The sequence below is a fragment of the Leptodactylus fuscus genome, chromosome 7 (assembly GCF_031893055.1).
Source record: "Leptodactylus fuscus isolate aLepFus1 chromosome 7, aLepFus1.hap2, whole genome shotgun sequence".
Classification (NCBI taxonomy): domain Eukaryota; kingdom Metazoa; phylum Chordata; class Amphibia; order Anura; family Leptodactylidae; genus Leptodactylus; species Leptodactylus fuscus.
Window position 1 is genome coordinate 8301890 of NC_134271.1, and position 16283 is coordinate 8318172.

Genomic DNA, 16283 nt, shown 5'->3' on the forward strand with positions numbered 1-16283 from the left:
CTCTGGCTGGACCTAACAGAGTTCACAGATCAGGCAGACCATTGCCATGTAGTCCAAGTCTTACCATTTTGGGGCTGAAGATGTAGCTCATGTATAGATAAAGATTGTATGGTTTAGAGGGGTGTTAGTGGTGTGTTCACACTACCATTTTTGGGGTCCATTAGTGTCATCCGTCAAAGGATGAGAGCAACAGACATTAATGCTACCGGTAGTAGTGTAGAAGACACTGACATCCCCTTATATCTGTTCCCATTGACTATAATGTAAAAAAACAAGACGGACATGTTTGTTTACTTATGTAACAGAGGAAGTGGCCTTAGGGATCAACGGTGACATATGGTGGAGACTTACACTGGAACAAGCCCTGGAGCAAGACTGGAGATCTGGGCGGGAAACCAAAGCATGGGGACAACCTACGTCCCCCAAATGTATTTTTCCTGGACAACCCCTTTAATGTCTGATTCTCTCATGAGAGCCATGGACATTATACAACGGTAGTGTGAACCTATCTATGTGACCACAGTGCGCCATGATGACCAGAGCGAGCGCCTCCTACACAGCGTCACAGCCCCCAGGACCATCACCAGTCACTATTTTGGTCATGTTGTCCTCATGCTGTCCATTGCACACACTATTTAGGATTTTTGCTGCTATTTGAGGTAACATGTCACTTTATAACACCAGTATATTCTGGCAGGCCTAGGAGGTATCTGACAGACTTTTAATTGACTTTAGGACATTTCCCTATAAATAATTAAATTATAATTAGCGGATATGGCGCAATATTTGACGCATTATTGTCCCCCCACAACAGCGCCGCTCATCCTCCAGTCCTCCAGTGCTGCAATACCGCCTGATACCGCACGGTGGCGCTGTGACTTTAGGTCCCTCGCTGACGCCGTGAGCGCAGCGCAGCACAGCGGTTTTTCTTTTCGTTTTCCCGGTCGCCATTTTGTTTTCCGTCTTGTGAGGGAGGTCGGGCAGTGCGGGAAGGACGGAGCCCGGTGTGCTCGGGCAGATCAGGGCGCCACCACGGATACGGTTCACGGCAGAGAAATGATGTCCAGCGGGGAAGGCCCTTCCGACCAAGTGAGTAGAGGAGCCGGCGGCGGTTGGTGGTGAGCGGGCCGGGGCTAGGCCTCGGGGTGACAGGGCAGTGTGTTGGCCGGGGTAGGCTGAGCCCTCTTGTTGTGTACATTGTATCGTGGCTGCTGCTGGTACTTGTAGTTCTCCTTTCATTTGTTTTGGTAATATCTGTTTATGGGAAAGCTGGGTTGTTACTAGTCTGACCCCCCCCCACCTTCTACAGAGAGGGGGTAGGTATAGGGGAGCGTTATTATTCTTACCCCCAGTGTATGAGGGGCCTGGTGGGCTTTCTACCCCATAAGAACATATTATAGAGGGGGCCCTGGAGCTTCATATCAATGGGATCGATCGGGGCCCTGATATGGATCATCCATGTGGTGGGGCCCCCCATAAAGCAGTGCTTGAAGGGGCTGCAGTGTTGGAGCAAGTGCTGCAACTTATTGACTACTAACAAGAACGGCGCCATGCTTTGTATAGTGGCCGGGCCTGATATTGCAGCTCATTCATTTGACCAGGATTGTGTGACCGATGTCCGGGATATTTTAGGATTGTGGCCGGAGAAGGTGAAAAAACAAAACCTACTGTACTTTCCCTGATGTTTTTGTGTCCCAGCAGGGTCCTGGGGCTTTCTTAATGGGAGTCCCTGCTGCACAAGCCGATCAACGGCCTAAGGAAAGGAACCAGAGTGTCCTTTCCTTAGGCCATTGAGGTCACTGACTGATCTCAGCGGTCACTTTAATGAGGGTCTTCCCCTGGAAAAGCCCCGGGGTGCTGCTAGGACCAGACAGGTGAGTGGGTTTTTTGTTGGTTTTTAACTTTTTGCGACTTCCTGCTGCAATACCTGGACCACCCCTTTAATTCAGGTGTGTCATCAATCCAATAGGTGGCGCTGCAGTGGCTCTAGGAGTGTTAACTGTGTGGTCTGGAAGGCTCTGCCCATCACGGCTAACTCACTCACAACGTTGGCATTTTTGGGTGTTGTATTGTTGAAGTAAAGGCTACATAGGCCTCTCCTATATGCAGCCTTAGCCAGGATACAGCAGGTGGTGTCTCATACTAACACAGAGCAAGCAGGGGCAATACCCAGGACCCCCACTGATCAGCCGATTGAAGAGACTGCAGCATTTGGATGAGCTTTCTACCTCCTCATTGCATGCTAAGCACAGATCTGTACATTGCTTGGTATTGCAGCTCAGCCCACTAACTTGAATGGGACTGAGCTGACCATGATGACACATAGCGAACAGTCTCACACCTTTGGAGTGCAGCCTTAGATTCGATTGCACTTTTAAGGTGACAAGTTAGCTTTGCAGGGTGGTGTAATCATTGATCTGCTTATTAAACAGCACCACATACAGAGAGGTCAGGATCACCTTAAAGGGGTTGTCTTATTATGCTTCATGTTGATGTCTACTTGTCTCATTGACTTGTGCCATTCTCAGGCACCGCAGCTCTGGTGCAGTCTATTGTGGAGTTTATAGGAATCTTTGACTTTTCGTCTCCTGATCTGTGCAGGGCCTGCAGGTTACTTATTGACTATGTCGCCGCTGGTGTAGAGGTTGTGTATATTGGTATCAGCCGGCCGTGGTGACAAATACCACTCACTGTATCTGGTGCTTGTATTGTGTATTGCACTGTCCTAAGATCTTATTCTGGGATTATTTGGTATTTTTTGTTAGAGATGAGCGAGTACTGCTGTTTGGAATAGCACGCTCCCATAGGAATGAATGGAAGCGGCCGGCACGAAGACTTTGCCAGCGGCCAGCCGCTTAACCCCCTCCGCTTAACCCCCTGCGTGCCTGCTGTGTCCATTCATTCCTATGGGTGCGTGCTATTCGAAATGGGAGTTTCGAACAGTACTCGCTCATCTCTAGACATCTGCTTAAAGTGTCCGACTTTACCCAGGATAAGGGTCTGTGATTATGCGCTTATTCATACAGCCGAGCCGCGCACTCAGACTTGAAAATGTTTTTTGTACATGGGAGGGTAAACCAGCTTTCGTGGATCCCTCATAGACTTTATATAGGATCGGTCACGTGAACCGTTGCGGGAATAAATCCTAAATTTACATGGAGCCATGTGTCGGCTGTCACACTGTGAGCGAACTCTAAAGGGGTCTTCAGGATTAGGAAAGTCTGTTACCTTCTACCTTCAGGAAGTGACATCACATCTGTTGGTCACATGGCTACAGTCCTATGAAAAAGTTTGGGCACCCCTATTAATCTTAATCATTTTTAGTTCTAAATATTTTGGTATTTGAAACAGCCATTTCAGTTTGATATATCTAATAACTGATGGACACAGTAATATTTCAGGATTGAAATGAGGTTTATTGTACTAACAGAAAATGTGCAATATGCATTAAACCAAAATTTGACCGGTGCAAAAGTATGGGCACCTCAACAGAAAAGTGACATTAATATTTAGTAGATCCTCCTTTTGCAAAGATAACAGCCTCTAGTCGCTCCCTGTAGCTTTTAATCAGTTCCTGGATCCTGGATAAAGGTATTTTGGACAAACAATTCAAGTTAAGTTAGATGGTCGCCGAGCATGGACAGCCCGCTTCAAATCATCCCACAGATATTCAATGATATTCAGGTCTGGGGACTGGGATGGCCATTCCAGAACATTGTAATTGTTCCTCTGCATGAATTCCTGAGGATTTGGAGCGGTGTTTTGGATCATTGTCTTGCTGAAATATCCATCCCCGGCGTAACTTCAACTTCGTCACTGATTCTTGAACATTATTCTCAAGAATCTGCTGATACTGAGTGGAATCCATGCGACCCTCAACTTTAACAAGATTCCCGATGCCGGCATTGGCCACACAGCCCCAAAGCATGATGGAACCTCCACCAAATTTTACAGTGGGTAGCATGTGTTTTTCTTGGAATGCTGTTTCTTTTTGGACGCCATGCATAACGCCTTTTTTTATAACCAAACAACTCAATTTTTGTTTCCAAAATGAAGCTGCCTTGTCCAAATGTGCTTTTTCATACCTCAGGCAACTCTATTTGTGGCGTACGTGCAGAAACGGCTTCTTTCTCATCACTCTCCCATACAGCTTCTATTTGTGCAAAGTGCGCTGTATAGTTGACCGATGCACAGTGACACCATCTGCAGCAAGATGATGCTGCAGCTCTTTGGAGGTGGTCTGTGGATTGTCCTTGACTGTTCTCACCATTCTTCTTCTCTGCCTTTCTGATATTTTTCTTGGCCTGCCACTTCTGGGCTTAACAAGAACTGTCCCTGTGCTCTTCCATTTCCTTACTATGTTCCTCACAGTGGAAACTGACAGGTTAAATCTCTGAGACAACTTTTTGTATCCTTCCCCTGAACAACTATGTTGAACAATCTTTGTTTTCAGATCATTTGAGAGTTGTTTTGAGTAGCCCATGATGCCACTCTTCAGAGGAGATTCAAATAGGAGATCAACTTGCAATTGGCCACCTTAAATACCTTTTCTCATGATTGGATACATCTGGCTATGAAGTTCAAAGCTCACTGAGGTTACAAAACCAATTTTGTGCTTCAGTAAGTCAGTAAAAAGTAGTTAGGGGAATTCAAATCAATAAAATGATAAGGGTGCCCATACTTTTGCACTGGTCAAATTTTGGTTTAATGCATATTGCACATTTTCTGTTAGTACAATAAACCTCATTTCAATCCTGAAATATTACTGTGTCCATCAGTTATTAGATATATCAAACTGAAATGGCTGTTGCAAACACCAAAATATTTAGAACAAAAAATGATTAAGATTAATAGGGGTGCCCAAACTTTTTCATAGGACTGTATGCTGCGGTTCTGTCTTTCATGTGGTCACTTGGTGGGGGTCGCAGGGGCTCCCACTGATCTCATATTGATGGTCTGTCCTGAAAATAGATCAATATTACAATCCCTTTTAATGTGTTATGTTCGTTTTACATGGTCACGTTGCCAAGCGGCGTCGAATGTGTCAGAAAGAATAAAACTGTGGACAATATTATCGAAACAATGACCTGAAACCATGATGTGTGAATAATTATATTTCCACTTCTACAGTCATTACCACTTAAGGCTGAGGCTCCACGTTGAGGTTTTGCATTGAGGTGTTTTCCGTCCCTAAATGCTTGTTTCATACTGATGATGCCATGTAGATCGGAATTGCAGCAGTCTACTCCTGTTATTTTAAATGTAGATTGTCAACCCCATATAGGGATCACAATGTACATTATTCCCTATCAGTATGTCTTTGGAGTATGGGAGAAAATCCACGCAAACACAGGGAGAACATACAAACTCATGTTGTTCCTGGCAGGTTTCGGACCCAGAACTCCAGCGCTGCAAGGCTACAGTGCTAACCACTGAGCCATTTTGTTGCCCCTAGTCTGCTCCTATTCTATAGGCGTGATCCCATGGAGTTTATAGTCACCACATGGGAAACTGTAGCTCTGCTCCTATTACTGTATATACTTGAGTATATATGGTACTTCAATTAGAGAAAACTGTATCTGCTCCCCTCTGGAGCGAGTCGGCTGCTGAAACAGCTGATCATTGCTCAGTCTGGGTGTTGGACCCCCACAGATCAATTATCCTGCGGATAGGTCATCAGTATGAAATGTGAATTTGGGCTTGAAAAACCCCTTTTAAGTCCGGGGCCCCCCCATGGCGTAAACACTGCAGTTTGACCATGGCTTTATACAGTCCCTGCAAAGCGGATGGGATTCTAGTGACTCTCAGCCACACATTGCAGAAAAATACACACAGCGGAAATGCTGCGGTTTCCAAAACCGTTGTATCTTTGGAAATCACAGCAAGTCAATTCCATCTACTGAAACGCTGGTGTCACAGAGTCCTTGCGGGAAAAAGAAACGGCTCTGCATATCTGCCAGAGTCTTTTCCACAGCGGTTTGTGGCTTCCGTGGGACTTTAGCCTTATTGGGTTTTTCAGGTCCAAATGCACGTTCCATAAGCTCCACCTTGGATGTTCAGCCATATTTTTAAAGGTAACTAGTCAGTGATGTTGGAAATGGCAAGACAACATGGCTATCAACACGTGACAAAAGTTGTCGTGTGGCACTAGCCTAAGACCATGATGTCAGCAGATAAATATACGAGATGGCTTGACTGTTTTTACTGACGTATTGGCTTGCTAGTGGGCGATCAGGACTGGATATAATTAGAGATGCGCGAGTAGTATTTGAAACGGCACGCACCCATAGCAATGAATGGAGCCGGCTGGCACGCAGAAAGGGCCGGTGTCCTGCCGCTTAACCCCCTGCGTGCTGGCTGCATCCATTCATTCCCACTGCCGTTTCGAATAGTACTCGCTCATCTCTAGATGTAATAGCGTGAATATTTTGAGGGATCTGTTCACATCTGGACTGTTCACTTCCATGAGACCTATCGTAGGAGCAAAATGCTAAAAAGTACAGCAGGGCCGGATGTGTCGTGTCAGGAACAGCCAGCACCAGATGGACCCCATTGATTATTATACGGGGGTCCATTGGGTGTCTGTCATTTTACCTTCTTAGATAGGTCCGATCTCGCCACTATTTTGTCTTTTTTGGCTAACACTGTAATGGAGGATCCAATGTAGATGTGAACACGGCCTAAACATGTGCTTTGTGCTGCCGTCAGACCAGGTTTGTGTAGGGCTCCATTGCTGTATTGTCTCTATAATACAGATATTGATAGCTTATTCTTAGGATAGGTTACAAATATCAGATGGATGGGTACCCTTACCCGATATAGAGAACTGAGGTGGGAGTTGAGCGCCTATTGTTCAGGTCTCATTCGCTTGAGTGGGGGGTGTTGTGTAGCGCCCGTGTCTGCAGAGAACACATGTAACCCCACCAATTTGATGACCTCTCTATTGATATAGGTCATTGGATGTAAGTGCAGCTTGGTTAATAGACCTATAGTGTCCTAAATTGACAGTTTTTATATGGGATTGTTATGTTATCACACAGCTTTGTGGTATAACAGAGGTTATAGCATCAGAAATGGCCGTGTCCTGTTATATTGAGTCACTATGATTGGTTTACTCCTTGGCTAAGAGGATGTTCACACTACTGTTGTGTTCATCTATTGCTCTTATCCATCACAGGATGAGAGCAATGGACTAGAGTGACAAACACAAAAGGGCCCCTCTGTCTGCGGCTGTTCCCATTATCTCCAATATAAAGTCTTTCCATCAGAAAAGTAAAGTTTTCTTCTCTAAGAAAAAATGACTAAAGAAAGTGACCCCTTGTCTGTCTGCGTTCTGTGGTTAATGTCCGTTGCTCTCATCCTGTGACAGATAAGACCAATGGTCATGAATGATGGTAGTGCGAACTGACCCTTAGTGTGATAATAATTATTCACTTTCCCCCTCCTGGTCTTGGTGTTTTATATCCAGACGTTGTATGGGATTGAATGCAAATTAAAGTTTGTTTTTTTTTTCTCGTTACTCCTACTGTCAGCTTTAGAAATAAAGTTGGGCACCACCCGAGCCTCCATTAGTCCTTGAAGGGCAAATATTGGGGCACATTGAACACCCCAGAGTCGGCAGATGGTGCTGCTTATTTATGATGAGGCTCATGCTCATAGCAGGCGTACATTTCCCGGTAAAGTGGTACAGAAATTTAATTTAAATTTAATTGTTTTTTTTCCCTTTTTTTGCCACTTTTATAATACATCGGCTTTATTGTACTTATCAGTCAATATCTGTCTGAAACTGGGCAACCCCTTTAAACTGCGAGATGCAGAGTAGGGCTGAGCAATAAGGATTAGAGATGAGCGAGTACTCACACTCCCATAGGAATGAATGGGAGCGGCCGGCGCGCAGGGGGTTAAGTGGCAGGACGCCCGTGCCGGCTGCGTCCATTCATTCCTACCGTTTCGAATAGTACTCGCTCATCTCTAATAAGGATCAAAATCACTTTTGAGCATTTTATCCAATTATGATTAATACGCAGTTATTTTAGGGCTCCCCTTCTTTGAGTGTGATGTCTTGAATTTTGGTTATTTACCCATCAGTGATCCTGACTGGATAATGTTCAGTGAGCGATGCTTTAGCCTATGGAATGTAAGACAGGACGGCCGGGATACGATTTTCTTCACTAGATTACTATTTAGGTGCACATACACTGGAGGATGGGTCGGATATATAAATTAGGCCCAGAAACCAGTGGAAATGGGGTAGAGCAGCAGATTGGTCTAGTTTACATGAGTTGCAGGTGTCTCGGCCACGTCTCTGCTGCTCTCTGCTACAGATTTTGTTGGTTTTTCGTTTCTTGTGAAAAATTGAAATGAAGCCTTCAGTCTCAGTTACAGTTTCATGGCTGTGGGGGCGGCTCATCATGTGTGAAGTTTCCAGTTGTAGTCGTCCTGCCCTGTTGTGACATAGGACAATATTGTAATATTAGGCAATGGGGTGAATTCCACAAGACTGACGTATGTTACTCCAGTCTCACTGCCCTCTGCACTAGCAGGGTGTGCTCTTAATTCGTTGTTGTGGCTGCGCCTCTCACCAGCTCTCGTCCTCTTTCCCACATTCTCTTCCCTCTTGCTTACCACAAGCTTGCAGGAGGTTTTCGGCAGCAGATATTGCCTTGTGCGCTCTGAATGTTCTCAGTTCTGTCCTTGTAAAGTTCCTATTAAACCCTGCCGTTGCATGTTCAGTTCCCCCAGGGAGATGATGGTAAAGCATTTATAAAGTGTGAAAAATTTTTAAAGCAAAAAACACACAAATTTGAACCGCCCTGCCTTTCCTTAATAATAATAAATAGTAAAAATTGTTATTGCTGCATCCGACGTAACTAAAAATAGGGTAAGCATGCAGCAGTGGTGGACACGCCATGGCAAAAATTGCAGCGTTTTACAGTCCCTTGAAAGATTCCAGCGAAACCCATCCACACATTGCAGAAAAATACCCATGGCGGAAGTGCTGCGATTCCTAAAACCGTTGTGTTTTTGGAAATCGCAGCATGTCAATTATAAGTACCGAAAAGCGATTTCCATATAAGTGTAATTGAAGCAGAAAGTCCACAGAGGAAACCGCGCGGCGGGAAAAACCTCAGTGTGGTTTTTCCCGCAATAATTTTTTTGCTGCGGCCTGCAACGTGGGGCCTTTGCATTAAGAACATTGCTCACGTGTCTGGGGATTTTCTGCTGCTTACTCTGCAAATTTTCTTCTTGTCATTTGTCAGCGTCTTTGACATTGATGTGAACAGTCACAGGGGCTGTATCCATCTCACAAACCTTCCTTGTGTGTCAAGAATAACCAGAATCTATTTTGCATGATAGTATATTGTTGTATGTGAATACTAAGCGCAGATCTGCAGCCTCGGACACTGTATAGCCGGGTTACTGCAGCTCTGGCCACGGAGCCTGGATGGATAGATGTGACGTAGCATCAGACGGTTTTTATTCTGTGTTTTTAAATGGTTTACTAGACTCCCATGAATCCAATGGAGGACTCAGAAGTGTATGTTCTGTATAGTATATCATTAATTGAAATTCATTACTGGGTATTAAGATTTTATTTCCTTATCTGATACAATGGAATAGTATGTATATCCCAGAATGAAGCAGAATGTAGTCCGATATCACTCCGAGGGTCTTCTGTTATGCACTTACCGCTATGGGGCTTGTGCCATTGACACTGAGCAGCCTAGGACCTGCTTTATTTTCATCAGGACGGGCCATCAGTTACCGCCTTGGGTGCCGCACAGACATGTGCATGAAATCTTAATGTTGGAGGTTTGTTGACTTATCTGAAAGTCACTAAAATCAGATCTGTGGGGCCTGATGCCCCGGCACCCACACTGCACAGAGAATGGAGCAGGAAGCAGACAGCGCTGTTCTTTGTGTAGTGTCACTGCAGCTAAGCCCCTGCCCAAGTGATTGGGGCTGACACAGAACATGGAGCAATCTGCTGCTTTCTCCATTCTGTGCATCAGCTGATAAGAAAAGCTTAAAGGGGTTGTGCCATTAAGGACACCTATCTATAGGACCTGGGGTAAGTGTCTGACCGCTGGATCAGTAGAATAGTGTGAATGAAAGCCTCCGTGTGACTGGCGCTCCATTCACTGCTAATGGGCTGCCAGGATTGTAATCTCCGGAATCGCCCGCAGCCCCTTAAATATGAATGGACAAGCACAGTGACACTCCCTTGATACTTTCAGTCCCCTATTCTCCAGATTGTTAGGTGCCCATTGATCGAACACTTATCCCATGTCCTGTGGATCGGTGGTAAGTGTCCTCAATGACATAACCTTTATACAATGGGGGTGTCCGATCCCCACAAATCTGATCCTCGCACCCTCCAATATCTGTTTAGACTAGAAACCCTTCTATTGTAACTTTCCTGTTACGGTTGTGTTTGTCGAGCCCAGAACAAGTGGATAACTTCTGTTTTCTTTCCTTTTTTTTGTTCCTTTCTTTTCCTTCTTTCTCGTTCGCTCTATAAAGGCTGCCGAATATGTCCCGGAAAAGGTGAAGAAAGCGGAAAAGAAGTTGGAAGACAACCCGTACGACCTTGACGCCTGGAGCATTCTCATTCGCGAGGCACAGGTTTAGTGACATAGGATTACATTACGTTCTCTCTCGGGCCCCAATAAGTGGCTTTAATGCGTTTCGTATATATATATATTCTCTTATCCATCCATAAATGTTGTAAATGATGTTTATTCAAATTCTAGAATCAGCCTATAGACAAAGCACGGAAGACATATGAACGGCTTGTGGCCCAGTTCCCCAGTTCTGGCAGATTCTGGAAACTTTACATTGAAGCAGAGGTTAATACATTTTTATTTTTATGGGTATTTTGCAAACTATTCCATATGGCAGATAGCATTAAAGATGGGGGACAACATAGCGAGGCTCAGGTACATAGCTATTACTTTCTAACCATGTCGTCTAGGGGTAACGTGATAATAACTGATGAAGTGTTACTGCACTGATGATTGTTGCACAGCGATACTGCAACAACATTAAAACATTTTAATGGTATGGAGTGCTTTAGACTTTTATTTATTTGTCGTGTCAATTTATTGCCTCCTGTGTCATTTATTGAGATCTTATGCCATTGTCACTGTGGAAGGAACACGTGATAACTAATACCAATGGGATCTGCAAATCCATAGCCTTTCTATGATAATAAACTGCCTCTTTAATGTTTCCTGTGGGTTGTTCTAGCCTATACGATGTACAGTCATTGATGATGTCATATTCCAATCTGTTGCATGTCTTGTGATAACCCAATTATTCCTCTTCGCAGCGTACAGTAATGTTATTATCAAACAAAACAAAGCACACTTACAATTTATACGTGGGCTACTGACACTATCCGGGGACTAGTAAGTGACTGTTGTGTCCTCGATCTCAACCATTAAAGTGTCTTTACGTGTGGTCGCATCTGTAGTTGCCTCATTGTATTCAGTTTTTTCCTTGCAGGCTGTATTAATATACTCGAATCAATGACTGTTTTCTACGTATTTGGGCACATAAAATTTTCCGTGACTGTCTTCTATTATTCAGGGGGACATACCAATTTCTGTTTTATTAAGCGTAGGGACCCAATGGAGAAACCCAATCTTATTTGGAGGTCTGTGTGACTATTTTTGTTGCTGGTGTTATTCGCTTTACACTCAATACATCTCTTATTTTTTTTTATTTCTTTTTTCAGATATAACTTTAGTAAGGTATTTTGTGCCACTTATTTTATTATACGATGTTCAGATGTGATATTCTTACATAAAGGGCTTTCAGAGGGTTGCAAAAATATATTAACACAAGATTTCAGTCCTTGAATGAATGTTGGCTGCACGGGAAAATACACCGGACTGTATACGGAGTCGATAAACTGATGCAAAAAGACATAAGATGTTTACCTCTTCTTGCATCACTTTAAGAGGGTTCCCAAGACATAATTATTGACTATCCTTAGTAGGGTTGAGCTGATCTTGAGATTTCAGGATGGTTTTTAAAATCTGATTTTCGATCATTTTTCAGCTGATGGTGAAATTTCTTCGATCGGGATCCGATCAACATCAGGAACCCTTCTGTTCAGCAATTTGACAAGGCCACGGCCATGAAGGTGCTGTGACCTTTTCCCTTTGCTGCTAACATTGGGTTTGTCTGACCTATTGTACAGCAGCTCAGTCCCGTTCAAGTGAATGGGCCTGAGCTGCCGTACCAATATGTACGGTGCTCTTTTAGGTATTGAGTGAAGAGGCTGCAGCGCTCACCCGAACTCTGCAGCCTCTTCATCCAGCTGGGCTGTTGAGGTTCAAGCCCCAGCTCCCACATAGTCATGACCTGACTTCTTTAATCCAAGTTCTATTGATCAGGTGGGATAAAGACACAAGTCCATGAAATACACCTACCATATTCTGGAAGTAGGCAGTCACCGATGTGGTACATGTCAGTCTGAATGTCTGATCTATTGTATGTGTGAGCTTCTGACTGCCGTACTATGAAGAACTCACCTTCATTGGCTACGTTAGGGGTACACAGCGATTTTGGCCTCAACGCACATCGCACCACTAAAGATTAGAGAGTCTTCATTGCAAGTAATGAAAGGTTTACCTTATAATGTGAACATATTATCTTTCATTAGTTGCATTGGGGGTTGCGCTGCCCTGCAGTCTATGGTTGTGCCATGTCTGTGTTACTAGCCTATTTCATGTAGAGAAACCTCGTGTGATAAAAATATATCATCTCTTCTATTAGCCAGTGCGTATCCCTCAATGCGTTACAGACATCCCATTGTAAATGGACCTTAAACTGCTCTATCTGGGGTATAATAAAATGCAGAAACTTTCTTATTGTGTCATACAGTATGTGAGAGGAGATTCAGTTCTCTGTATGTGATTTCCAGACGTGTCGCTGGTTGTAAACAGTCTGCAATCTCCTCTTTCATACGACACCAAAAGGAAAGTTTCTGTTTTATAATGCCCCAGATAGAGCAGTTTGTAGTGACCCGAACCCAATCACATTTTCTCACAGACGTGCGGGATTTCACAGAATGTTATTACAGAATGTATTAATGACACACAGACTGCCAGAAAATCAAAAGTTAGCCGAAAGTTTAATTACGCTTGAAAAGTTTTGTTTGCCCTTAGATATTGCTTTAGTGCTCCGCTTTTTCTAGTGACAACAGCTTATCAAGGTCTCCATACGTATTAGGTTAACACTGGCCAGAAATCTAATGTGTTTGGGGGGGTGTCCTGCATATGTTGGGGGATGAAGCAAGTGTCTTCCTGTGTGCAGTGAGAATGCACGCTTGGTTGGCTCAGTGTGTATGGGGTCGGGTGATTGGGAGGGGGTCTGTCTGTCTATGCTTGGCCTGATCGGATGGTTTCCTGGAGGTTACTAGTACTTGAGCTGCTGCTTGTCTTCCTCATTTCTGATTACATAACACTATGTTTATAGACTGTACCTTAATAAAAACAAAAAACCTCTCCGTCCTCTGCTTGTACTATCTGGTCCGGGGCACAGGCAGTTTTATATACTGTCGGCTTTCCCGATCTGTGCCCCAGGTGAAGAGCTATTGGTCCCGGTACCGTAGCTCTTCACAGTCAGAAGGGCGTTCCTGACAGTCAGGCACGTCCTTCTCCACAGCAGCGCCTATCACACTGCACTGTGTGCCCGGAGAGGAACGTTCCTCCCTGCTCACACTCTACATTGCGATAGGCGCTGCTTTGACTGACTGTCAGGAACGCTCTTCTGACGGTGAAGCGCTATGGTACCAGGACCGATAGCTCTTCACCTGGGGCACCGATCGGGAAAGCCGACAGTGCGCTGAATTCAGCAGTGTATAGAACTGCCTGTGCCCCGGACCATGAAAGGTCCTCTTTAAAGCAGTTGTACCTGAAGTTAGGGTCCATTCACATGCTGGAAAAAGATGTTTGATGCAGACCTCTGCCTCAGATTCCTCTTTATTTTTCAGCTTTCTGGTAATCAGCCCCAGATGTGTGAATAATCTGCAGCAAGACTGAGCAGGATGCATATATATATATATATATATATATATTATACTACACAAAACATATATATGACCGCACCAGTCTAGGCATAGGGTGCTCACCAGTGGGAAAAGGATTTGTCCCGTTCAATAGAACTCCAAAAAGCATACTGCGACGTTTCGGCTTGAAAGAGGCTCTTGGAGCCGAAACGTCGCAGTATGAGGCAATAAACCTCCTTCACCTTTTTCACAATTTTTGGTGCGCCGCCTGCTTTTGATAGATAGTTATTAATTTATTTATTTTTTTCATTTATTTATATATATTCCACAATGTCATCATACCCTTGAACTACCTCCACAGGATGGCAGAGTGTCTGGGTGAGTGCTGGTCTGGCTGCCAGGGCTCCCACCAATCTTGAGCAAGGGAGATCTCTAGTACAGGTTTGAGGTTACTCATGTGCACGGCTGCCTCATCTCTGTGGAACGGCTGAAGACCAGCACCAGTCCCCTAGTTCTCATGATGGGTGGTGTTTCCAGCAGTCGGACCCCCACACCGATCAGACACTTGTCTCTTAAACTCTCAGCCTTATCTAACCTTAAAACCACCATCAGGACTGTCCAGTTGTGCGGAGGGGGGTAGAGAACTAGAAAAATACCTCAGGTTCTCCATACAGACCAAGTGCCCCAGAGTCTGAATTTCTGGGCTATATTGGGGACATGGAGAGCTTGGTTTATTCACAGTGCATGGGCCTAGTGTCGGACTCGCTGATCTGATGCTAGGCCTGTAGTATTCTACTCTTTCCAGGACCGCACCGCTCCTTTATTTGCGCTACTTTAATATACTTTGTATCCAGGTGATGTTTTCTATCTCTAACTGAATAAACTTTTCTGTCTTTATTTCCTCTTATTACGATATTGTCTCATTTCATGGATTATTGTACTTTGACTTCTATGTATTATTCAAGTAACAAAACCTTCTAGATATTAAACTGTCCGTGCAGCCTTCAGTCTGTGTGTAGTGACCTGTAATATGATGTATATTAATGTCTCTCCAGTTGTCTGTAATTCTGTATCGGCCGAGGACTCTTATTCTACAGCGATGTGGGCACTTCTTTTGGGTGGGTTTTGGCTATTTCAGCATCGCCAGTCTTTGCAGACAGGTACATAAGTCTCCAGCCACACAATCTCCATATGTGACTAGTGGAAGAGCTAAAGGACTTTCATCGGATGATAAATTTCTGACATCAAGAGCTATCTTTGTCAAGGGGCAACAACCACATGGTGTCTGCAGATGAGATTTACAGATGAGCCGGACGACAGACTAACACTCGGACCTCTGTGGGATTGGATTTAAGAGCAGAGCAATGAAGCTGAAGTCCCAGTCTGCACTCCTATCTATTGGATGATACTACACATACTGGATATCTATGGGGTCAGTCTTGGTGGAGGAGGATTAATGCTCAGAGGCTGTCGAGGCTCGGCCACTCAATTCCATTATAGGACTTTAATGCCCTCGCATTCAGTGACATTGTACAGAACCGGGTAGTGGCATCTGTTTGGTAACCCTTTGAGGATGATCCTTTCCTATTTTCACATATAGGTACTCCCCTGCATAAAGTGAAGGCCCATTACACCTTACAGAGAATGGAAAGATTGACTGTTCTTCTTAATGGCCTATAAAGCACATTGGATGACACTGGTCAACTTCTGTACCTGGCGGCCGTAACGCAATGTCTGGAAAGATGTTACAGCAACATGGATGGGATTGGCTCAATAGTAATAGCCATGGTCTTGTAAAGAGATATTATGCAGGTACATGAATGTAATGTTTGGAAAGCGACACACTCTTAGCCATGGAGTAACTCAGTGATATGTGATGTTTTATATTCTTTCCTCTATAGTTTTGTTAAATGAACTTGTAAAGTCTGAACACAGTATATTAGATTTAATTTCACATTTCGGTTCAGAGTTAAGACAGCAGCTTATGTACTTATAGGCATTGAATAACAGGGCACATCCGTGTTCAAGCTCCTCCTCATTGTGGTCATGTATTGGGCTCCCTCTACCCCATTCCTAGTGGTCAGTGAAGGTCCCAGCAGTGGGGTCACCACCGGTCAGACATTTATTACATCTCCTCTCCATTATGAGGGACCTCACTTAAAGGGCCCATGTTTATAATCTTAATGTCCTAAAGACTGTCCGTCCTCAGTCCTGTTCTTCTGTCTTACCTTTAATGTCAAAAATACTTCCCTTCTCCTCTTTT

At 44.2% G+C, this 16283-nt stretch overlaps 1 protein-coding gene across 3 annotated transcripts in view; it reads left to right on the forward strand.

The window, feature by feature from the left end:
- Positions 1–953: 953 nt before the first annotated feature.
- Positions 954–16283, forward strand: part of CSTF3 (cleavage stimulation factor subunit 3) — a 44890-nt gene continuing 29560 nt past the window's right edge. The window contains exons 1-3 of one of the 3 annotated variants that reach the window (XM_075280903.1): positions 954–1089; positions 10525–10626; positions 10755–10850. In XM_075280903.1, the coding sequence (XP_075137004.1) occupies positions 1057–1089; positions 10525–10626; positions 10755–10850 (231 nt within the window). In that variant the 5' untranslated portion in view covers positions 954–1056. The other 2 variants (XM_075280904.1, XM_075280905.1) reach the window with 2 other exon arrangements.